We start from the raw sequence: 25,232 nt of genomic DNA, 5'->3' as shown, positions 1-25,232 counted from the left end.
AATTAAACTGCCTCGTACTCAATTCTTGCTCGTACAATATGCATATTATTATTACTATTGGATAGAAAACACTCTCTAGTTTCTAAAACCGTTTGAATTATATCTGTGAGTAAAACAGAACTCGAGTTGGAGCATTTTTCCTATGAGGATGTGAGAATGCTGAATTCTGCAAGCTGTTCTCAGGTCAGTTTATTAATTTGCCTGTCTTCTATTGGTTGAGATGCACTGCATACGCCTTCCCCTGGATGTCAGCGAATAGTGAGAATTGAAATGGAGTCGCTAGGCAGATCTGAAGGCCTATAAATACGCTGGCAAGGTGGTGTCCTCCCTTTCTCCTCTTCGCCATGACGCAAAAAGGACCTCGGCATGTCGTTCTAGAATGCTCCGGTTATAGCCCTTAGATATATCCGGCTCTGTTTTTATTCGATATAGGTGTTAAAGACATCATAATGTTGTTATTTTAAACCGAGTTATATCAGTTTCTATCAGTATATTGCGATTTTTCGGGTATTTATTTGTGCTGCGTTTTAGGGAGTTGGGCACGTCTTGCCCACATGGCTAATGTTTACTGCTAATTCCAACGTTGAAGACGACATTCTACAACCGAGCAACGATTCTTTTGGACAAAGGACACCTTGCCCAAGATTCTGATGGAAGCTCATCAAAAGGTAAGAATTATTTAAGATGTTAATTCGTTGTTCTGTTGAAAAATGTAAAATGCATATTCCGCCATTAATTTCGGTGCGGTCTCGCTTTAACGCACGCTGTATGTCGTAGTAACGTTAATTTTAAAAATCTAACACAGCGATTGCATCAAGAACTAATGTATCTTTCATTTGCTGTCCAACCTGTATTTTTTAGTCAAGTTTATGATTAGTTACTGATTAGAATAGGTGCCTCTCCCAAGATTTCTCCCGACATATTGTTGGCAGCTTGGCTACTATTCTCATTGTATAACCACGATTTGTGCCGCTAAATATGCACATTTTCGAACAAACTCTATATGTATTGTGTAATTTGATGTTATAGGACTGTCATCTGAAGAAGTTTGAGAAGGTTAGTGAAAAAATTAATATCTTTTGCTGGTTTATACGTTATCGCTATTTTTGGCTTGAATCAATGCTGTTGTGTGGTTGGCTATTGTAGTAAGCTAATATAATGCTATATTGTGTTTTCGCTGTAAAACACTTAAAAAATCTGAAATATTGGCTGGATTCACAAGATCTTTGTCTTTCATTTGCTGTACGCTGTGTATTTTTCAGAAATATTTTATGATGAGTATTTAGGTAATTCACGTTGGTCTCTGTAGTTATTCTAGTTGCTTTGGTGAGAGTTGTGATGGTGGCTGCAATGGTAAACTATGATTTATACCTGAAATATGCACATTTTTCTAACAAAACATATGCTATACAATAAATATGTTATCAGACTGTCATCTGATGAAGTTGTTTCTTGGTTAGTGGCTATTTATATCTTTATTTGGTCGAAATTGTGATAGCTACCTATGCAGGAAAAAAATGGTGGAGTAAAAAAAGTTGTCTTTTGCTAACGTGGTTAGCTAATAGATTTACATAGTGTCTTCCCTGTAAAACATTTTAAAAATCAGAAATGATGGCTGGATTCACAAGATGTGTATCTTTCATCTGGTGTCTTGGACTTGTGATTTAATGATATTTAGATGCTAGTATTTACTTGTGGCGCTATGCTAGGCTATGCTAGTCAGCTTTTTTACTGATGGGGGTGCTCCCGGATCCGGGATTGGGATGAAGTAGAAGTTAACACGTTTAAATGTTTTACGCACGTCAGCCACGGAGAAGGAGGGGGACGCAGTCCTTGTTAGCTGGCCGTGACGGTGGCACTGTATTATCCTTAAAGCGGGCAAAGAAGGTGTTTAGTTTGTCTGGAAGCGTGACGTCGGTGTCCGTGACATAGTTATTTTTGTAGTCCGTGATTTCCTGTAGACCCTGCCACATAAGTCTTATGTCTGAGCCGTTGAATTGCGACTCCACCTCGTCTCTGCACTGCAATATCGCTTGCCTTGGAGGGAATATCTAACTGTTTATATTCAGACATATTCCCAGACCTCTATCCATGGTTAAATGCGGTGGATCGCGTTTTCAGTTTTGCGCAAATGTCACCATCCATCCACAGTTTCTGGTTAGGGTAGGTTTTAATAGTCACAGTGGGTACAACATCTCCAATGCACTTCTTTATAAAACACACTCACAGAGTCAGCGTATAGGTAGATGTTGTTCTCTGAGGCTGACCGGAACATATATTCCAGTCCGCGTGATCAAAACAATCTTGATGTGTGGCTTCCGATTGGTCGGAACAGCATTGAATGGTTCTTGTCACTGGTACATCCTGTAGAGTTTCTGCCTATAAGACGGAAGGAGCAAGATGGCGTCGTGGTCGGATTTGCTGAAGGGAGGGCGGGGGAGGGCTTTGTATGCATCGTAGAAGTTAGAGTAGCAGTGGTCGAGGGTATTGCGCATGCGCGTAGCGCAATCAACAAGCTGGAAGAATTTAGGTAGACTTCTTCTCAAATTTGCTTTGTTAAAATCCCCAGCTACAATAAATGCAGCCTCAGGATGTATGGTTTCCACTTTGCATATAGTCCAGTGAAGTTCTTTGATGGCCGTCTTGGTGTCAGCTTGAGGGGGAATGTACACAGCTGTGACTGACGAGAATTCTCTTGGTAGGTAAAATTGCCGGCACTTGATTGTAAGGAATTCTAGATCGGGTGAGCAGAAGGACTTGAATTCCTGTATGTTGTTCTGATTACACCATTAGTCATTAATCATAAAGCATACACCCCCACCCTTCCCCTTCCCAGAGAGGTGTTTATCTCTGTTGGGTCGATGCATGGAGAAGCCCGGTGGCTGACCTGATTCCGACAACATATCCCGAGAGAGCCATGTTTCTATGAAACAGAGAATGTTACAATCTCTGATGTCTCTCTGGAAGGCAACCCTTGCTCAAATTGTCTACCTTGCTGTCAAAAGACTGGACATTGGCTAGTAGTATACTTGGGAGCGGTGTGCACGTCTATGGAGCCTGGCCAGGTGGCCGCTTCATCTGCGGCGTCGTTGTAATGGATCGCCTACTGCAATTAGCTACATTGTCCTGGGTGGTGGTCCGAACAGAGGATCCGCTTCGGGAAAGTCGTATTCCTTGTCGTAATGTTGGTAAGTTGACGTTGCTCTTATATCCAATAGTTCTTCTCTGCTGTATGTATTAAGACTTAAGATTTCCTGGGGTAACAACGTAAGAAATAATATATAAAAACACAAAATACTGCATAGTTTCCTAAGAACTCTTAGTAGGTCCGAACAGAAAGTAAAAATAAAAAAGGCCAATGTCGTTCACAGGTGCATCGAAGGGAGCAGTGAGTTTAAATACAGTTAACGGCCAATTCCCAGTGAGCAGACATTCAATATAAACATGGGGATGGCTGAACGAGCACTCTAATGAATATGCATCAGGTTGATTTAAGAGAAAACGTCTCCCGTTGATGCCAGCTGTTCGGCAGAGACCTTCAGCTCCAACAGCTCAGATGCTCCACTGACTCACTGGGATGTGACAGTCGGTTAGCAACGGATGTTTTCGCAAAAGAGCCCACAAAATACCTCAAGGTAGTAGGATCTGCATAATGAATAAGAAAAAAAACAATTGGCCTTGAATTTAAAAAAAGAGCTCTGGATTAGATGGGTTTGTTGCTGCTGCGGTTTACTCAAATTGGTGACATTTTACAACTTGCAGGTATGGGGTACAAGTCTGAGCATGGAGCTTAAAGGCTTTAAATCGCAACCATAACGTGACAGAAAAATACACAATTATCTAGTTTCATTAAGAGATCGGACGATGTTTTACGTGTGTTTAAAAAGCACAATTGCTGCATAAAATGGATGAACACTTATTCATCCGAACAGTGTGTAAGAAAGGCCTACTTTTCAACTATCAATACTGCAATGGGTTTGTGGGAGACCATATCTTGTACAATAGCCTACAACAGTGTTCAAGATATATATGCAAGCCTGCAAGGCTTCTTCACAGCCGTTTGAAAAGTCTGTTTGTGTATGCCTGGCCTGCCCATGGCATTTCTGCTGATGTTTGCCACTATCCTGACGTGTTAATTAGACTTCAGACAGGAAAGGAGCAATAAGAGTCGCACAGCGAGTACCAGTCAATGCTGAAGTGCTAACTTTTTTGCCCCTCTCTTTGCCGGAGGCTGTACTAATTGCTGGTGTGTCAGAGCACATGACTGAGTGTTCTTTATAAATACCCAGCGAACCAAGCCGCCTTGGAGGCACAGGGAGGAGTCGTAATCCTGCCCTTCTGTTGCTGCAGCGAGGCAGGCCTGAGAGCGCACTTTTTCAGTTTGCTGCAGCCAGCTCAAAGAGCTCCAAATTCAGCCATTAGCAGGGTTGGATGTTCCCCAATCCTGGAAGTGGGGCCTGAATGAAAGAAGCCCGCCTTAAAGTGCCGGCTGAAAATGTTTGACTCACCTAATAACTGTGCTTGATTGAGCATGGATCACTCCCAAAAACATTTATTCATGACATTTTAGTCATTGTTCTCCTAAATGTATTTGTATGCTTCTACAATTCTACTTAGGAGCACATAATGTACTCCTTGTAAAAAATGTCAGCGTAGAGCCCTGATCTATAATAATAAATTGGATCAATTATTTATTTTAACATACATTGGTTAAAATAAACAGGTAACAAAAATGAAATGAAGCAATATACCCAATTACATCTTACTAGTAATATATTTGTTTTTGAAACGACAAGAAAAACATATTGGGCTGGCACAATTTTTTGGGAGGGGGGGGGGGGGGGGGGTGGACTAAAACATTGATTTCCCACCCTGGCCATTATGCTAACCAAATGTCTGTTGCCACACACTGGACTGGACACACATTCTCCTGTGGAGCTGGAGCCTCCACACTGAGGTTACTGCTGGGCAGAAACACACACTGACAAAAGTTGAAGAAAACCTAAACAAAATAATTCTGCTACAATACTGCTAGGTGGTGAGACAAGGCAGGTGAGACAGATGAATATGATAAACATTGAACTACTACTCAGTGCCGTGGAGCTACTGTACCATGTGGTTATGTACACCGTTGACCGTTCCCGTTGGTTTTAATCCAGGGCGGGAGGCCATTAATCATCTCGTAATCTTGTCAGGGAGTGTTCAAAAGCACTGATTCAAGGGGCTGTAGACTATACCTTTACTCAAATTGAGCTCTCCATCAGTTTAAAAAAGTGAGTTCATAGCAGGTAGGCTATTCAAACCGTGCGCCAGCTGAGGTGATTGAGAGGATTGAAGAGATGGCCAACTCCAGTAGTCTCATTGAGGGACCAACTGCTCCTCTGACGTCTCTTCCAAGCACACACATACGTCTCCTCCAAGCAGGAAAGTAGTTCAGGCTGTGTGGATGAGTGCAGTGCATGGCATGCCATTCCTCCATGATGGGCAGGAGTTTTATGGGCTAGATAGGGGCACGCAGTTCATACTGGGGGGGGGGGGGGGGGGGGGTGCTTTTCTGCCCTTGAGAAAGGCACTTAGCCAAAATTGCTTCTAAAATATTCTCCAGATAAAAAGGATAATGACATAAAAGCAATGCATACAGCTGCTTGATACAAGTGTCTGTAGAGCAATTGGAGGAGAGAAAGGCAGCGACCGATTAATAGAGATTGCAAAAACAGGTAGGCCTAAACTATTTCCAATGGAAAAGCCATTATTCAGTTTTTCTGTATTTGTGTGAGGAGAATGATCAATGTACTTCCTTCCTGGCAGAATTGCTAGAGCCTTTTAACTGAGAAAGAATGCTCACAGCTCTCTCAACATTTATTCAAAACCTGTAAGCCTAAACAGGCAATTGGAGGGATAAGAGCAGAAAAACAACAAAACCAAAAGCCCAGCACATAATAGGTCTGTCTCTCAGTCCTTTAAAAAGCTACAATCCCCGCAGAATTCTTGATGCCACCGAAAGCGGGCCGTTTGAATGCATCACTGCCCGTGAATCCAATCACAGCTGGCAAAAATACAACTTCTCATATTAGTTGTGGTCCCTTAAGCCAGGACAACAGGCAGTTTGGGGTCACTCGGATGCTTCAGATTCCTCTGACTAAAAGGTAGCGTTACTGTATTCACCGTAACAAACACCCCTCTTTGACTAGCAGGGAGAGCTCAGTTTGTGGGGCTTATAATCATCCATAGAGAAGAGGGAAAGGGTTGCTCCAGGAGAAAAAGGTTATGATATGACTGGAGTTGATCCCCCACTTGATATTCTGATGCCACGTCGACATGGTAACACTGGCAGTTAGAGCTTTTGATGCGGTTTTATTTTCAGAAATAGCACCCCAGAGATGTCACTTAAACTAAGCTGCACATCTTTTTATTTCCCAGACAAAAATGTGCTGTTTCCTTGCACAGTCTGCAGGGAGAAAGCAATGCAAGTTTTATGCAGATCCAAAATGGAAAAGGGGGCTCCGGCACACAGAATTCTGTGAGCGTGTTGAGCACCACGGGAGCTCTGTGCTGGACAGTAATGAGGTTTTCAAAAGGTCACCGAAGGACGCAAAGGTCAAACACCAGCTGTCTCCACAGATGATGTGAAATGAACTGCTTGTGACTAATGTCCCATCCAATATAGCTAAAATAAAGGTGATGTTGTACTGAGTTTAGAGAGGTCCCATGATGTAAACAGCATGGGTAGGAGGACCAATCTAATTGACAATTGATCGATTATTGTCTGCCCTCTGTGTGTCATACATGTTACCGACAGCATGTATGATGAGCACTAGGCTACTATCCTCTACAAGCCAAAGTAAGGACATGTACAATTTTAGTCAGTGTATTTACATGAACTATTTCATATCTGGTCTGTCTTGAAGCTGTGAATTATTGATGACAGCGGTGAGGCATCAAATATTCTGGGGTGGGGAACTGAGGATTCATCCCCTATCTTACACAAAAACACTCCCACGAAATGCACAGATAGCCTAATGCTAAGCTTCTTATGGGTGTAGAAAAGCGAACAGAAGTCCAGCGCCTTCAATTCGAGTAAGTGGTCAGCTCCTTTAGTCATGGGATTATATGCATCAAGGTTATTGATTTCATTACATTCTGATGCAAATTATCCTGCCTCGTTTCAGCTCCCATGTCACCAGAGCATGTTAATGGTATATCAAAAAGAGAGACAGATCCTCTGCAGGGCAACATTTCAATTGAGTATTAATAACGTTATTTAAGGACACAGGATAAACGTATCGGGAACCTTTTGCCTCAATGGTTCTCTTTACATTATCAAGATACAACCACTGTGAGCTGAGATGTATTCATGCTTGCATCGACTCTCCCTCTATCCACACAAAGGAATGTCACACAAAGGAATATCGTGAGGTTCCGAAGCAGCAGAATTATTCTATATTCGTGTAAAAAAAAATATATATAAATAAGTACGTTTGTGGTAATCACAGGTTGACTTTCATACAAATAACAGTTATTTTTCAACAAAGCATCAAAAAGGACATTTAGGATTAAGGAACCGTGTCAAGTGTGAATGCACACTGTCAGCCATATAGCCGCAAAGAAATGTACAATAATCGACATTAGGTATATAGAAAGCATAGAAGGGGGGGGGTCAAGTCTTTGTTATTGTGAGTTAACTCGCGATGTTCAAATGGTCGGCAAATGTTGCAAGACAGCTGCCCAGCACACTAGCTATAGTTGTTGCTTAGCTTGTCTAGAATTTCAAGCAAAATTCATAAAACTGATCAGAAAAATTAAATAGATTAGCTGTTACACATATTTGGTCAACTACGGTTACCTTATATTAACTATCTTGGGGGGTGTCCGAGTAACGTTAATGTTGCCAGTTCAGCTCTCAGCAAAGCTCACGAGCACAGACAAGTTTGTAAAAAATGAGCATGACTTTAAACAGCCCTTTGATCGGTCACTAGCGTTAGCTAGCTTGCTTTAACTTAACTGTCAACACCTTTGAAACCGTAGCTGTTTTACAAGAAAAACATGAGTAACTAGCGAATGCATACTGTAGCAACAATAAAAGACTAGCTAAATAGATGGATTTATAACCAACTGGAAAGCTATAACGTTACTATAGCTAGGTATCAAATTAAACAAAATCCATCTCTTCTCTGTTGACTGAACAGGTATTTGTAGATATCTAACGTCAATTCTCCCTCAAAATAAACAGCTAAGTTAGCTAACGTAGTAGCTGCGACTATTTAGTTACACGGACACATATGCAAAACATAGCCTCATGGCAGGACTGTCCAGGCCATGGCTTTCTTCCGCGCGCAGTCCACTCCTCCGTCCGTGTCCAGCACGAGAAATTAACGATTGAGGACGATAACACAAACAGCTGTGCAGGATGCCAACTTTGTATTTTCTCAAATGAGGTATACTACTACATAAATCAGTCAAAGCTCGAGCACAGCAGGTTGCAAATGACTTGACCGGAGTGTATCCTGCTTTGTTCCTGGACTAAAGCCGAAACCCTTAGATGTGCATGAGACTTTTAGCTAATTTCGCTCGCTCTTTTTTCCCCCCCCGCAGACATTCCCTAAACAATTAACATTCCACTGACAGCGCAGCTTGCTTTGACCTGCGCCATCTTTGAAAAGAGTCTTTAGGCTGGCACTTCTTGAAACAAAGAGCAACAACGGAAGCCCCGAAATCAAACTTCGTGGCCAGAACATATTGGAGGAAATAAATAGCTGTCAGGGCATAGCCTCGCTCACTTACCATAATTGTCTTGAATCCTAGTCCCAAAGAACAGGACTATTAACACGAGACAACGGGTTATTGCATCCATCGTGGTTCAGATTTACTCCAGACTGCCTGTCTCAACTTCTGTCGATAGTCCATGGTTGAGAAAAAACTGTCTGATTGGCCGGGACCGCTACCACACCACGCCCAGACCATGCAAGCCTTCTCGTGCGGATGGTAAACGTTTACTGACGATTCACAGAATTCTCCATTTAATATTTTATTTGCGACGGTTTGTTTTATGAAATAATTTCAAACTATTTAAATGAACCGATACGGTGTAGTTTATACAAGCCTCTCGCATCAAGTTTTACAACTTGCTTGTCTTCATAGGCAAAAAGCACAATTAAAATGACTAAACCAGGCATACAGCAGGCTTTTTGTGTCAATTTGAGCAGGCATGAACATGTCATGAATAGACAGGGATGTGGCCAAGACTTAGAACTGAAACACTGACTTGGCAATCCACTCATGAAAACCATGTTGTTCATTAAAAAAAATACTATGACATTTGGATAATTGGAGTACATTCATGAATCATGCTCTATAATGGGTTTGAGCAATTAGTCCTGAGGACACACAAGAACTCTAGGGACAGATTTCTGAGAGAAGATTTATAACTCTTGTTATCTAAAAACATAATTCTGTGCTCAACCAAAACAAGAAGCAATTATTGTTCCAGTATGGACAGATCAGAGTCTATTATGTTTAATATTGAAGTAATCATTACTGCTATCTCTATGCAAATCATGAAAAGCAAAAAATACCTAACACTTTGGGGCTGTATGTGCATTCATTAGAACAGACTGAAAGAGGAAGCTGAAAATAAGCCTTGTGACTTCAGAAACTGTTGGCCTGAGAACATGTTACACTGTCACTGGAAACATATGCTCTCAAATGACATGAACAATGGGCCAACGTTGAGGGTGCTGTCCTCAAAGACAATGACATTAGCTATGGCCTCAGATGTGACTGGCTGTTTTTGTGTCTGGCTGGACACCCCCACCCTTCACACACACACAATCAAGACCCCCCCCCCCCCCCCCCCCCCCCAAACACACACTCTCAATCTGCACCCCTCTACTGGACAAAGCCCCTGACCACCCCTCCCGTACCTGTGGTTGAAGAGTGATGATGGTCCATTGTTTGATCTCTGTCTGAGCCTTGTGTAAATCCTGAATACTCAGTGCCACCCATCCCCCAGAGATGCACACATTAACCCCCCCTCCCTAAAAAAAGAAGCAAAAAAGGGGCGTGAAAACGTTGGATATTGCGACAGCCGGCAGGCCAGTGTTTGCCCAACAGAGAATGCAGAGTGGACTGTGTACCCTCCTAGAGCCATCTACCCAGAAACAGCCCAGCCTCTGGTGGCAGGGATGGAGCTGTGCCAGCACAGGCCGGGAATGGTTGGGTGCCCTTATCTGCCATTCCTATTTTTGGTGGGGGTGACTTGGTCCCAAAAAATCCCACCCATGCACCGCCATTTGGATTTTGTCCACTGCTGTGTCTTGTCCGCTTAGGGACAGAGCAGAACAGAAGACTGAGTAGAGTCTACTTAGGCTAAGCTATGTGTTAGGGTACTTTGACAGCCCTTGGAGAAGATGTTGACTTTTGACAAATCTGCCATTCCTATTTTTGGTCATGGTGACCTGGTCCCAAAAAAATCCTCCCCATGCACCGCCAATAGGATTTTGTCCACTGTGGTATCTTATGCTTATGCAATATTACAGTATGTACTACAGTATTTAATTTGCATATACCCTGCCCATTCCCCTCCCCCATACCCCAATTTGTGCCACCCATAATTGAGAAACCTACATGCCAAGGATAGACAATTTGTTGTGTTCCCTACAGGTCATAGAAAAGAGCAGAAGCTCTGAACTTTCCATTCAGTCCTACAGGTTATGGAACATTTGCTCTTTGAGTATTTTGTCCAGTAGGTTCATATTTTCTTCATCAAGGAGAAAGCCCCACTGCTATGTTAAAGGTAATAAAACAAAAACACTATAATAAATGCTACAGTAATGTCTGCTAAAACACTACAGTAAATACTACAGTCTGCAAAAGCACTACAGTAATTACTATAGTATATGCCAATAAACATTCTACTACAATATTTATACTATAGTAAACTGTAAATACGGACACTATAGTCATGTTCACAACACTACAGTAAATACTACAGTATTCTCTGCAAAAACACTACAGTGAATACTATATAATTTATACCATACTAGTCATTTTTCATGTGGGAAAAAAAAAGACAAATTCGAAGCTTATGATTGTGTGTCATAAATAACTACGAGGGTTGTTATCCATGTTGAACATTGGTGTGTGAACACAGCACGTTTCTCCACAGGAAGTTTCTCTTTTTAGAAAGAGCACAGGAGGGCACTACAGTTATCGAATAAACCAACAATGGAGCTTATCAATGCTGTTCCCCTTTGATGAAAAGTGGTGCGCGTTTGTTCCCCGCCTCAGGAATAGCTAGTTACTTCCTCATCTGCTAAGGGAGAACGAAGCTGAAAGCCTGCAGATATACTGTACCTAACGCTAACGCAGCTCCGTCAATACAAATACAATACAGCGCACTCACTTTGATATTATTCATGACACATTGGTGTCTTATTTCCGGAACACATCGTTTGTTGTGAGGCCTTACAAAGAAGAAGCCCTGGAGGGATAATTTTATTATCCCTTTTTATATATAAAAAAAAATCCTAACCCATATCTAATTTGCATATTCCTCCTATTCTTTTGCAGCCTTTTGATTTGTCTTAGTTTGACAGTGGGGAGAGAGAGAGAGAGAGACTGGCCTTTACTCCCATTTTTGCAATCTATTAAAATGTATCCAAGGGATTATCCAAAGGCAGAATCGACTGCTGCTACTTTTTCATTAGAACACAGGAAAGGGTTGCATCAACACTGAGTCACAAAGGCAATTAAACCGAGAAGATAACATCATCCTTGTAATTGAGCAGCTCCCATGGTTTGATTTTGTTTTGGCTTCTCTTAAGAGAAGTTCACCCAACTTATTGTGGGAAGCTTGTGGGTGGCTACCTGAAACGTAATGGTTGATTAGAAATACCCTCAGACAGTGCCCTCCACCCAAGTCTCTGTATCTAGTATCTGGTTCAGTTTGAAGTGGTTAACGCAACTCTTTGCTTTGAAAGGAAACCAACTGCACCTCATGTCCTAGCTTCATCCCGCAACTAGCCATTCAAATTAATGCCATCTGTAAAATTAAAAGTCAAAGTCAAAATTGTTAATATAAATGTTAATTTAAATGGATAGTTGTGGGACGAAGCTACACATGGTCATGCAAATAGGATAAACAGATAGGTGGAGGTGCAAATTAGCCATGTGTTGACTCAAGTTGGTGGAGCACTAATAACAGTCTCTCTCTGTCAGGAGGCTGGGTTGGAAGGAAGGAAAAAAGGGTGCTTTTTCAGAGTATTCAAACATGACCTGCGTCTCTGTTTCTGTGACAATGCGTGGCGATAATGTGGCAATTTTAAATGGACGCGCTTTTCAGTTTGAGTGAGAGAGGGAGAGGAACAAACAGGACAGGTGGTGCTGGGAGGGGGTTATCTCAGGAGTGAGTGACAGGTGTGAATATTAATCCGGTCCTCACAGCCTACAGACCTCTTTCAATCTCTCTCTCACTAATGATGTGGGGCTGGGCGCACAGATGGCTCCCAAGCAGGATCCTAGATATACTTGCCTGGACAGCTGGTGACTTCCCATTTACCACTTAAAGAGGGGCCTGCCACCACCAATGTGTCCCCAACCTGTCACCTGTAAACCAAAGACACTGTGGAATTCTGTGGAGTACTACCAACACAGGAGCCATTTAAAAGAACACTAGTAAACCCTGACTCACTCTCTATGTTTCCAAAAATTTGAATTTCTGCCATGAAATTGAATTAGTTGGTGTTTACTTATTTGTAGAGTGTTATGGCCTCATATAGACCAGGGTTGGAACATTTTGTTTGGAGCTATCTATTGTGGTTGAGCATTGCTTTTAGGCATTATATTACAGTTGAAGTCAGAAGTTTACATACACTTAGGTTGGAGTGATTAAAACTAGTTTTTCAACCACTCCACAAATTTCTTGTTAACCAACTGTAGTTTTTGCAAGTTGGTTAGGACATCTACTTTGTGCATGACACAAGTATTTTTTCCAAAAATTGTTTACAGACAGATTATTTCACTTATAATTCACTGTATCACAATTCCAGTGGGTCAGAAGTTTACATGCACTAAGTTGACTGTTGTCACGCGGGACTAGGTTGGCGAAAGAACCAGACGCAGAGAGAGAGAGCCGCTTGGGAAAAATATTCCTTATATTTTTTCTTAACAAAAACTGAATAAGCCCGAACATCCAGGGCGCAGAGAGAACACTTGCCAAACACCCAAAATACACACACGTAACAAAAAACAATCCCGCACAAAACAAGGGCGGGTCAAACTCCTAATTATAGGGAAGCTCATTACGAAACAAAAAACAGGTGCAACTAATAAGACAAAACAAACAGACAAACGAAAAAGGGATCGGTGGCGGCTAGTAGGACGGCGACGACGACCGCCGAGCACCGCCCGAACAGGCAGGGGAGTCAACTTCGGCGGAAGTCGTGACAGTACCCCCCTCCTGACGCGCGGCTCCCGCAGCGCGCCGCCACCGGCCTCGAGGACGACCCGGAGGGCGAGGTGCCGGGCGATCCGGGTGGAGGCGGTGGAAGTCTCTCAGTAGAGTAGGATCTAAAATGTCCCCCACCGGAACCCAGCATCTACCCCTACGTACCCCTCCCAGTCCACGAGGTACTGTAGGCCCCTCACCCGGCGTCTCGAGTCCAGAATGGCACGTACTGTGTACGCCGGGGACCCCTCGATCTCCAGAGGGGGTGGAGGGACCTCAGGCACCTCACCTTCTTGCAGGGGACCAGCCACCACCGGCCTGAGGAGAGACACATGAAACGAGGGGTTAATACGGTAATACCTAGGGAGTTGTAACCTATAACACACCTCGTTTATTCTCCTCAGGACTTTAAACGGCCCCACACACTGCGGCCCCAGCTTCCGACAGGGCAGGCGGAGAGGCAGGTTTCGGGTCGAGAGCCAGACCCTGTCCCCCGGTGTGAACACGGGGGCCTCACTGCGGTGCTGGTCAGCGCTCCTCTTCTGCCGTTGTCCTGCTAACTTTAGCGATTCCTGGACGGCTTTCCAGGTGTCCTTGGAGCGCTGTACCCATTCCTCTACCGCAGGAGCCTCGGTCTGACTCTGGTGCCATGGGGCCAGGACCGGCTGGTAACCTAACACACACTCAAACGGGGACATGTTCGTTGAGGAGTGGTGGAGGGAGTTCTGAGCGAGCTCAGCCCAAGGAACATACCTCGCCCACTCACCAGGCCGGTCCCGGCAATATGACCGCAGAAACCTGCCCACATCCTGGTTTACGCGCTCCACCTGCCCATTACTCTCGGGGTGAAAACCCGAGGTCAAGCTGACCGAGACCCCCAGTCTTTCCATAAACGCCCTCCAAACTCTGGACGTGAATTGGGGGCCCCGATCAGAAACGATGTCCTCAGGCACCCCATAGTGCCGGAAGACATGGGTAAACAAGGCTTCTGCAGTCTGCAGGGCCGTAGGGAGACCGGGCAACGGGATGAGACGGCAGGACTTGGAAAACCGATCCACAACGACCAAAATCGTAGTACTTCCCTGGGACGGGGGAAGATCGGTAAGAAAGTCCACCGATAAGTGTGTCCACGGCCGTTGTGGAACGGGGAGGGGCTGTAACTTCCCTCTAGGCAAGTGCCGAGGAGCCTTGCTCTGAGCGCACACCGAGCAGGAGGAGACATAAAATCTCACGTCCTTAGCCAACGTGGGCCACCAGTATCTCCCTCTAAGACTCCGCACTGTCCTCTCGATGCCAGGATGACCCGAGGAGGGGAGAGTATGAGCCCAACGGATTAGCTTATCCCGGACCCCTCCCGGCACGTACTGAACCCCCGCTGGACAGTTAGGAGGGGTCTGCTCTAACCGTGAGGCTCTCTCTATCTCCGCGTCCACCTCCCATACCACCGGTGCCACGAGACATGAGGGTGGAATGATGGGAGTTGGCTCAACGGACCGCTCCTCGGTATCATAGAGACGGGACAGCGCGTCGGCCTTGGTGTTTTGGGAGCCTGGTCGGTACGAGATGGTGAACTGAAACCGGGTGAAAAACATGGCCCATCTAGCCTGACGCGGATTTAGTCTCCTCGCTTCCCGGATGTACTCGAGATTACGATGGTCAGTCCAGATGAGAAAAGGGTGTTTCGCCCCCTCAAGCCAATGTCTCCACACTTTCAGAGCCTTGACTACAGCTAACAACTCCCGGTCCCCCACATCATAGTTTCGCTCCGCCGGACCGAGCTTCCTCGAAAAGAAGGCACAAGGGCGGAGCTTGGGTGGTTCGCCCGAGCGCTGGGACAGCACGGCCCCGACCCCCGCCTCGGACGCGTCCACCTCCACTATGAACGCTAAAGAGGGGTCCGGATGCGCCAACACGGGCGCATTGGTAAACAGCTCCTTCAGACGACTGAAAGCTCTGTCCGCCTCTGCTGACCAACGCAAGCGCACCGGTCCTCCCTTCAGCAGTGAGGTAATGGGAGCAGCCACCTGACCAAAACCCCGGATAAACCTCCGGTAGTAATTGGCAAACCCTAAAAACCGCTGCACCTCTTTCACCGTGGTCGGAGTCGGCCAATTACGCACGGCTGTAACGCGGTCATCCTCCATCACCACCCCGTAGGTGGAAATACGATAACCCAGGAAGGAAACGGCCTGTTTGAAGAACTCACATTTCTCCGCCTTGCAATACAGGTCATGCTCCAGCAGTCGCCCAAGTACCTTACGCACCAGAGACACATGCGCCGCGCGGGTGGCAGAGTAGATCAAGATGTCATCAATGTACACTACCACTCCCTGCCCGAGCAGGTCTCGGAGAATCTCATCTACGAAGGATTGAAAGACAGCTGGAGCATTTTTCAACCCATATGGCATGACGCGGTACTCATAATGGCCAGATGTAGTACTAAATGCGGTTTTCCACTCATCTCCTCCCCAGATACGCACCAGATTATACGCACTCCTCAGGTCCAATTTTGTGAAGAAGCGTGCCCCGTGAAATGATTCCACCGCCGTAGCGATGAGAGGTAGTGGGTAACTAAACCCCACTGTGATGGAATTTAGACCTCGATAATCAATGCACGGGCGTAAACCGCCATCCTTCTTCTTCACAAAAAAGAAGCTCGAGGAGACAGGTGATGCGGAGGGCCGAATGTATCCCTGTCCCAGTGATTCAGTAACATATGTCTCCATAGCCGCTGTCTCCTCCTGGGACAAAGGATACACGTGACTCCTAGGAAGTGCAGCGTTCTCCAGGAGGTTTATCGCGCAGTCCCCTCGTCGATGGGGTGGTAATTGGGTCGCCTTCTTTTTACTGAAGGCGATAGCCAAATCGGCATATTCAGAGGGAATGCGCACGGTGGAAACCTGGTCTGGACTCTCCACCGTAGTCGCACCAACGGCAACTCCTAGACACCTGCCTGAACACTCCTCTGACCACCCCTCCTCTGACCACCCCCCCCTCCTCTGACCACCCCTGTTTCCAGGAAATCACCGGGTTGTGCTGAGCTAGCCAGGGAATTCCCAATACCACTGGAAACGCAGGTGAGTCGATAAGGAACAGACTAATCTGCTCCTTATGACTACCCTGCGTTACCATGTCCAGTGGTACCGTGGCCTCCCTGACCATTCCTGACCCTAATGGTCGGCTATCTAAGGAGTGCACGGGGAAAGGTAGGTCTAACGACACAAGGGGAATCCCTAGCCTTAATGCGAGCCCCCGATCAATGAAATTCCCAGCTGCGCCTGAATCGACTAGCGCCTTATGCTGTAGAGAGGGAGAAAACCCGGGGAAATAGGTTAACACATACATATGGCTAACAGGAAGCTCTGGGTAAGTCTGGTGCTGACTCACCTGGGGTGATCGAGTAGTGTTCCGCCTGCCCTCCCGACTCCCAGAAGAGTTCCTCCAGCACCGGTCGGCCGTGTGCCCTCGCCGACCACAACTGGTGCAGGAGGACACTCCTCCTCCGGTCCCCCTTGACGCTGCCCCCCCTAACTCCATAGGGATAGGAGCAGGAGGGCTGGGAGGTGGAAACGACAGGACCTGTTCCGAACGTCCGCGGGCAGCCAGCAGGTTGTCGAGACGGATGGCCATGTCAATAAGTTCGTCCAGCGTGAGTGTGGTGTCCCGACACGCTAGCTCCCTGCGGACGTCCTCCCTAAGGCTACATCGGAAATGGTCTATTAAGGCCCTGTCGTTCCACCCTGCTCCTGCAGCCAAGGTCCTGAACTCCAGGGCAAAGTCCTGTATGCTCCTCGTCTCCTGACGCAGGTGGAACAGCCGTTCACCCGCCGCACGACCCTCTGGTGGGTGGTCAAACACAGCTCGGAATCGGCGGGTGAACTCAGGGTAATGATCCCTCGCCGAGTCTGGGCCATTCCACACTGCGTTGGCCCATTCAAGAGCTCGTCCAGTCAAACAGGAGACGAGGGCGCTCACGCTCTCCTCTCCGGAGGGAGTAGGACGAACGGTCGCCAGGTAAAGCTCCAGCTGGAGAAGAAACCCCTGACACCCGGCCGCCGTTCCATCATACTCCCGTGGGAGCGCCAGCCGAAGAGCCCCGGAGCCGGATGCTGAAACAGGAACAGGAGGTGTTGGAGGAGGGGGTGCTGGAGATGAGGTGGGAAGGCCACTCCTCTCCCATCGATCCATCCTCTCCATCATTTGGTCCATAGCCGACCCAATTCTGTGGAGAACACTGGTGTGATGGAGGACCCTTTCCTCCATCGATGGGAGAGGAGACGCGGCTGCTCCTGCTGGTTCCATTTTCAGTGGTGCGGGATTCTGTCACGCGGGACTAGGTTGGCGAAAGAACCAGACGCAGAGAGAGAGCCGTTTGGGAAAAATATTCCTTTTTCTTAACAAAAACTGAATAAGCCCGAACATCCAGGGCGCAGAGAGAACACTTGCCAAACACCCAAAATACACACACGTAACAGAAAACAATCCCGCACAAAACAAGGGCGGGTCAAACTCCTAATTATAGGGAAGCTCATTACGAAACAAAAAACAGGTGCAACTAATAAGACAAAACAAACAGACAAACGAAAAAGGGATCGGTGGCGGCTAGTAGGACGGCGACGACGACCGCCGAGCACCGCCCGAACAGGCAGGGGAGTCAACTTCGGCGGAAGTCGTGACAACTGTGCCATTAAACAGCTCGGAAAAATCCAGAAAATGATGTCATGGCTTTAGAAGCTTCTGATAGGCTAATTGACATCATTTGAGTCAATTGGAGGTGTACCTGTGGATGTATTTCAAGGCCTACCTTCAAACTCAGTGCCTCTTTGCTTGACATCATGGGAAAATCAAAAGAAATCAGACAATACCTCAGAAAAAGAATTGTAGACCTCCACAAGTCTGGTTCATCCGTGGGAGCAATTTCCAAACGCCTGAAGGTACCACGTTCATCTGTACAAACAATAGTACGCAAGTATGAACACCATGGGCCCATGCAGCCGTCATACTGCTCAGGAAGGAGACGTGTTCTGTCTCCTAGAGATGACCGTACTTTGGTGCGATAAGTGCAAATCAATCCCAGAACAACAGCAAAGGACCTTGTGAAGATGCTGGAGGAAACGGGTACAAAGGTATCTATATCCACAGTAAATTGAGTCGTATTTTGACATAGCCTGAAAGGCCGCTCAGCAAGGAAGAAGCCACTGCTCCAAAACCGCCATAAAAAAGCCAGACTACAGTTTGCAACTGCACATGGGGACAAAGATCATACTTTTTGGAGAAATGTCCTCTGGTCTGATGAAACAAAAATGGCCATAAAGACCATCGTTATGTTTGGAGGAAAAAGGGGGAGGCTTGCAAGCCGAAGAACACCATCCCAACCGTGAAGCACGGGGGTGGCAGCATCATGTTGTGGGGGTGCTTTGCTGCAGGAGGGACTGATGCACTTCACAAAATAAATGGCATCATGAGGGAGGAAAATTATGTGGATATATTGAAGCAACAATTTAAGACATCAGTCAGGAAGTTAAAGCTTGGTCACAAATGGGTCTTCCAAATGGACAATGACTCCAAGCATACTTCCAAAGTTGTTGCAAAATGGCTTATGGACAACAAAGTCAAGGTATTGGAGTGGCCATCACAAAGCCCTGACCTCAATCCTATAGAACATTTGTGGGCAGAACTGAAAAAGCGTGTGCGAACAAGGACCCTACAAAGCTGACTCAGTTACACCAGCTCTGTCAGGAGGAATGGGCCAAAATCCACCCAACTTATTGTGGGAAGCTTGTGGAAGGCTACCTGAAACGTTTCACCCAAGTTAAACAATTCTAAGGCAGTGCTACCAAATACTAATTGAGTGTATGTAAACTTCTGACCCACTGGGAATGTGATGAAAGAAATAAAAGCTGAAATAAATCATTCTCTCCACTATTATTCTGACATTTCACATTCTTAAAACAAAGTGGTGATCCTAACTGACCTAAAACAGGACATTTTTACTCAGATTAAATGTCAGGAATTGTGAAAAACTGAGTTTAAATGTATTTGGCTAAGGTCTATGTAAGCTTCCGACTTCAACTGTATGTTCAGGGTCATGGCTGAGGAGGAATGAGAAACAATGTTTGTTAAAAAACAAACTGTAATGTAAGTAAAATACCAAATGAATGCTGGTATAAGCCACTCTGAAGAGTGGCACCCCCAACCCAAAACATCTTCCGGTTGCTATGGAGCCCACTGTCAGGAATCTTAGCATTGGCTATAGTCATCTCGCATCTCTCCATGGCTATTGCTGATGCAGGGGAAATCTGGCAAAAAAATGGCAGCCATGCATCACTATAGAACAGCAAATCTGGTTTAAAAAAACAGATAAAGCAACACCTCAAGTCACAATGCCTCTCCCCTATTTGACCTAGATAGTTTATGTGTATGTGCTGATATGTAGGCTACGTGTGCCATTTTTAAATTGATGTAGTTCTGTCCTTGAGCTGGTCTTGTCTATTAATGTTCTATATTATGTCATGTTTCATGTTTTGTGTGGACCCCAGGAAGAGTAGCTGCAGCTTTCGCAAAAGCTAATGGGGATCTTAATAAAATACCAAAATACCAAAGGTTCTGTTATGTAAGGGATGTACAGTGATGAGTGATGGAAAGAGCGTTGGGACTTGTAAATGAAAGCAGATTCTGTACATTAATTGAATCCATAACGATCATAAGTACGGAGGAAAGGAAAGTGACTGTGTAGCGAATCAATTCTGTTAGCTGTAATTTAATAGAGTGCACTACAGGACAACATCCTTCTACACTGCATTACAGAACCTGCGAGAATAGATGAGTTTCCACTCGTGCAGTAGGCCAACAGGTTCATTTAAAAGCTAGAGTTAGAGAGGCAGGAGACTCCAGATACGGCCTTTGGCGACTTGGGCACAGGCTAGTTAGGCGTTCACATGGTCGTTCACTTTGAGGGATTAACCAAAAGCATTCTCAGGCACCGGTGCTCAGCTTCTTCAATGGGATATCACATTCAGGAAAATTCCTGGAAAAGCAAGTTCATCTCCGCTCCTCCCTAGACCCCACTGGAATCTACATCACGACTCCCCAAGCCAGCTCATGATTTGTGTCATTACTCATCACAGCACATTACTGTATGGTCAATAGGTACTAGCCACTGCCTTTTACCTAAAAGTGTTGGGGTTAGGTAGGTCAGCAATGGGAAAGGGAAAGAGGGATACCTAGTCAGGTGTACAACTGAATGCATTCAACTGAAATGTGTCTTCCGCATTTAACCCAACCCCTCTGAGTCAGAGAGGTGCGGGGGGCTGCCATAATCGACATCCACGTCTTCCAGCGCCGGGGAACAGTGCGTTAACTGCCTTGCTCAGGGGCAGAACAACATATTTTTACCTTGTCAGCTCAGGGACTCGATCCAGCAACCTTTTGGTTACTTGCCCAATGCTCTAAATGGATCAGGAAAAAAAGTTTTAGGAACCAATTCTACATCTGGATAAATTTCTGCTCTTGGAGAGAGGTGATCGAGTTCTTCCCACTAAATAAAAGTTCAACACATTTCAAGCAGACACACACCAGCCCAAATTCTCAAGAGCAGGTCACACACACTGAGAGGAGGCTTCTCATCATCATTATTTACACAGTGGATAGTTAAGCGTGTAAATCAACGTTGGATCAAAGGGGAGCCGCCAAGGCCTTTATCAGGCACTAGGGGTTTCCACTTCCACATCTGCTCTCTGGAGCACTACCTACGAGGGGCCCTAGGAAATGTTGAGGAAGTAGACACTTGTTTCCTTACTCCCATCACAGCCAGCCCTGTAGGAGAGTACTACATCATTACAGGTCACTATCTACAGCACTCAACCACCTTAGAGGCTGTGCCAGAGCCAGACACCTCCTTGTGGTGATAGTATGTCATTGCATGTTAGAGGATACATTTTTATTTAACCTTTATTTAACTAGGCAAGTCAGTTAAGAACAAATTCTTATTTACAATGACAGCCGAGGAAGTGGGTTAACTGCCTTGTTCAGGTGCAGAACAACAGATTTGTAGCTTGTCAGCTCAGGGATTCAATCCTGCAACCTTTCAGTTACAAGTCCAATGCTCTAACCACTAGGCTACCTGCCTAGTGGTTTGGGAAGGCTACCTGCCTAGTGGTTTGGGAAGGCTACCTGCCTAGTGGTTTGGGAAGGCTTTGGCTCTTTCTCATTTGTCTTTCCTTAGATTCCTCGTGTTCTCCTTCCTTGCCTCCTGCTCACAACGCATTTGAGGAGAAGATTTGAGAGGAGGAACTTTGGAACACTTTTTGAGGAGGGAGGATGAAGAAGACAAATGAGAAGTTCTCATGCTCTATAGAGAACAGCATATTAATGTGACTGGATTGATGCAATAGATTTTATTTGTCACTCTGCTTCAATGTGGAATCTTTAAAACTTAAATTATTCTTCCTAAGGAGTTAAGATGATGAAATGTACAACAACAAGCAACCTTCTGTTTGATTGTAGGATTTTATATTTTATAAAATATGCATTCTGTTGGCATTTTACAAACACATTGCAAGTACTGCCATCTCCACCGAGACAATGATGCAATACAGTGATGATTAACATAATGCTTAAGTGTCTACAGCTCTACTCTTTCTAAACATTGGCAATATGAACACTCGATAACATAAAAACAACTACAAACTGAGTTTAAATCCCTCGGAAACAGATACAATACTACAAGGACCCTTGAAGGGTTTGCTGCTACAAAGCTGCCTAGCACGATAATACTGTAAAAAAACGGGGACACTTCGTGTTGCGTAGGCATAGAGACAACATCAAATCAAACGTGGGGACAGGACAAACATAGTACAATACATTCTGGAGTAAAAACACTTCATAATTGTCATCATGCAAGAATAAAACATTTAGAAAATGGCACATATTGAATCACATCTCAATCCATTTCTTATTTGAAATATAGAACATTTCGGAAGAATTATTATCAACATTATAAAGTTATTGCATTTATTTCATATAGGAACTATATGCAAAGCATGTTGTCGCTATTTGTTTTGTTCCTACCCATGTGCATCATGGGTAAAGTGATGATTGTCATTTTCATTAAAAACATGGCTGTCATTCCTCCTTATTTTATATCTTATCTACACTAGAGGAATAACGACAATCCCTTGTGTGTGTCTTTCAGCCTACGGAGCGGGAATGCTTGCTTGCCTTTGACCTGTTTCACGTTCCAGTATTACTGTCTCAGTCAGCACCTCCCCACTCGCTCTTTATTTACAATAGTACAAATGTAAAACGGGAGTGGGAGAAAGGGGAGGAGAGGGGGAGGAGGCGGAGGAGCAGGGTAATTACACCCCTGAGACTATCTGGGACAAATGTCAGTGTTTGGGAGCGCACCTGTCTGACATCTAGACCTGACTCCCCCTCTGAGACTTAACCACCAGGTTCGTACACATACGCATAAACACACGCACGCAGGCAAACACCCGCACACACTCCCCACTCCACAGCATTAGAGGAGGAGAGAGCTTCTGTTGCAGAATAAAGCGGATACAAAACCCTGTGTGATAAAACTCATCTTCCTTATAACGATATATAGAGCTCTGTGGAACCAAAGCTGGAATGTGATTGTGTCTCCGCTTCTCTCGTTCAATTAGGATTCATCTCATAGCTTCTCGTCCATGATTGTGTTGACGCTGGTGCAGTAGAGTTAATGAGATTGATTGTCAAGGCTTTTACAGGCTGATGCTTCCTGTCAGGCAATGACCCGAGAAGGGGTCAGAATACTCCACAACACACCCAGCCTCCTGCCAGCGGGGCCTGGCTGGCTAGCAGAGGCTAGCTTGGCCTCGGGTAGGCCTGGTGCTAAAGTGAGGAGGAGGCCCAGGGCGAGGCAGAAGAAGATGGGCAGGGAGTAGGGCGTTGAGCTGGCGTGGCCCGCGGACCTGATAGTGGAGATGGAGACCTCGGAGGTGAGGAAGGCAGACAGAGGAACATGGGAGACCAGGGTGGGGCTGCCGTAGTTGATGAGCGAGTCAATCTTCTCCGCCTCCATGCTGCAGGCTTCAATCTGAGACGGGATACACACACACACAATGATCAGGTGAAATTTACAGACACACAGTCCTCCTCCCACAGTTTTCTATGCTTTTGTTTGTGTGTGTGTGTATCTTTATTCCCTTCTGAAAATGTTATTTTGGTACAAACGTGTACCAAACCAGGCTCTTTATTTGTGTATGAAACAATCCTAACGAACCCCCTAAAAGCCCACATTATTGACAAATAGTTCCTATGAATAGAGTCATAGAGAGAATGATGCAAGCCTGGCTATGACCTCCATTTGCCGGTTTGCATCGATCATTATCGCTCAGGGCTGTTTTTGTAGAGACAGCAATACAATGGGTGGAGAGGGTGTGCAAAATAACTTCATTGGGCGTTTCACCCTAGACGGTAGTGATGAGATGTCTGATTATTTGTCCCAGTGGAGTAAGAGAGATTCTGAGAGAGGACTTTGATTAGTCCCCCAGTAAGAGGAGGTTTGGGTCTCCGGGCTCATGAGGCGTTTAGAAAATCTTTGTGTTTAACCTTTATTTATCCAGCTTAGTCATTGAAATGAAACCTATTTTCAGAGAGAACTGGAGACAGCAGTTGAACAAATAACAGGGAAATATTGGCCCAGACATGTTTATTATGACTCCTGTACCCTCCCCGATAAAGTCCCTGTTCAGGAGGGCCCAACGTCACAGAACCGTCAGACAGCAATTGATGTATTGTTGCAGAACCAATATGATTGTCTCTCGTGTAGAATTAGGGAGTCGTTTCAGGCAGCTCTGTTCAAACATTTCACTGTACTGAGCACACACCCCTGGGACATCTGTGTGACTGAACCATTAGTTCATATTCACTACAGAGCCACCAGAAGGCTAGTCTACAGGCTGTGTCACAACTCACTACGCTCCTCTCCATGAACCCCATCAGACTAACCACAAGCATGTCAAAACATGTTATCTGAACTACATTTCAAACAGGAGGAACCAGAGAGAGAGATATTAGGTAGTCCAGCTGGTACATTTGTGGTGAAAAGGTTACCACCAAACACATTTTTTGAGTTTGAGATATAAGCCGAATAAAAAAAATCCAAATAATCGTGATCTCTTTTCAGAATCTATGAGAAAATAATCACAAAAGTGTCCTCCAACCCCATTACGGAATATCCCATGTCTGTAAACACTGCCCTGTGGGCATCCTCTGTGTGAATGATCAGCTTGTTAACAAATGCCTCCTCTCTTCTGCTGTAATCACTGTGAAATTCACTGCGCTCATAGAGAAGCATGGGAGTGTGGGTTGGGGATGGGGGTGGAGAAACAGAGGGCTCAGTTCTGCGTAGGAAACAAAAGCGTTCACAACACCATGATGGGATGATCTGGCCCCAAGGTTTAGTGTATGCTATGCTGATTAGGCTCCAGGTCATGCATTAACCAGGAAGTAAAACAAAGGATGTGTCTCAAATGGCACCCAATTCGCTATATAGTGCACTACTTGGCCTTGGAACACTGAAGAATAGGCCTACAAGTAGGGAATCAATTGTTGTCAGGCTGAGAGGAAGCTCATGTAGCCAGAGCACCAGGCTTATCTATTGTGAACGAAGGACAGTCGACACGTCTCTGTGAGAGAGAGTGAGTGAATGACAGACAGACAGGCAGACAGAGAGTGTGTGAGAGAGAAAGACAGACAGACACCTGGTTTGCCCCATCCTGGGCTCAAACCAGGGACCCTCTGA

General features: G+C 45.4%; 2 protein-coding genes across 4 annotated transcripts in view; both read right to left on the bottom strand.

Moving 5' to 3' along the window:
• tgfbr1b (transforming growth factor, beta receptor 1 b) overlaps positions 1-10,000 on the bottom strand; it is a 63,242-nt gene extending 53,242 nt beyond the window's left edge. Inside the window, exon 1 of one of the 2 annotated variants that reach the window (XM_038997695.1) lies at positions 9,921-10,000. In XM_038997695.1, coding sequence (XP_038853623.1) covers positions 9,921-9,948 — 28 coding nt within the window. In that variant the 5' untranslated portion in view covers positions 9,949-10,000. Of the gene's footprint in view, positions 1-8,781; positions 8,875-9,920 lie in introns of those variants that run through there. The other variant, XM_038997694.1, reaches the window with a different exon arrangement.
• An 11,933-nt stretch (positions 10,001-21,933) lies between these two features.
• LOC120051068 (reversion-inducing cysteine-rich protein with Kazal motifs-like) overlaps positions 21,934-25,232 on the bottom strand; it is a 64,187-nt gene continuing 60,888 nt past the window's right edge. For both annotated transcript variants that reach the window (XM_038997692.1, XM_038997693.1), the window contains exon 21: positions 21,934-23,522. In XM_038997692.1, the coding sequence (XP_038853620.1) occupies positions 23,208-23,522 (315 nt within the window). In that variant the 3' untranslated portion in view covers positions 21,934-23,207. The remainder of the gene's footprint in view (positions 23,523-25,232) is intronic.

Source organism: Salvelinus namaycush, chromosome 7, assembly GCF_016432855.1.
Source record: "Salvelinus namaycush isolate Seneca chromosome 7, SaNama_1.0, whole genome shotgun sequence".
NCBI classification, from domain to species: Eukaryota; Metazoa; Chordata; class Actinopteri; order Salmoniformes; family Salmonidae; genus Salvelinus; species Salvelinus namaycush.
Note: the sequence above shows the minus strand (reverse complement) of the source record. Positions and strands in the feature narration are given on the sequence as shown.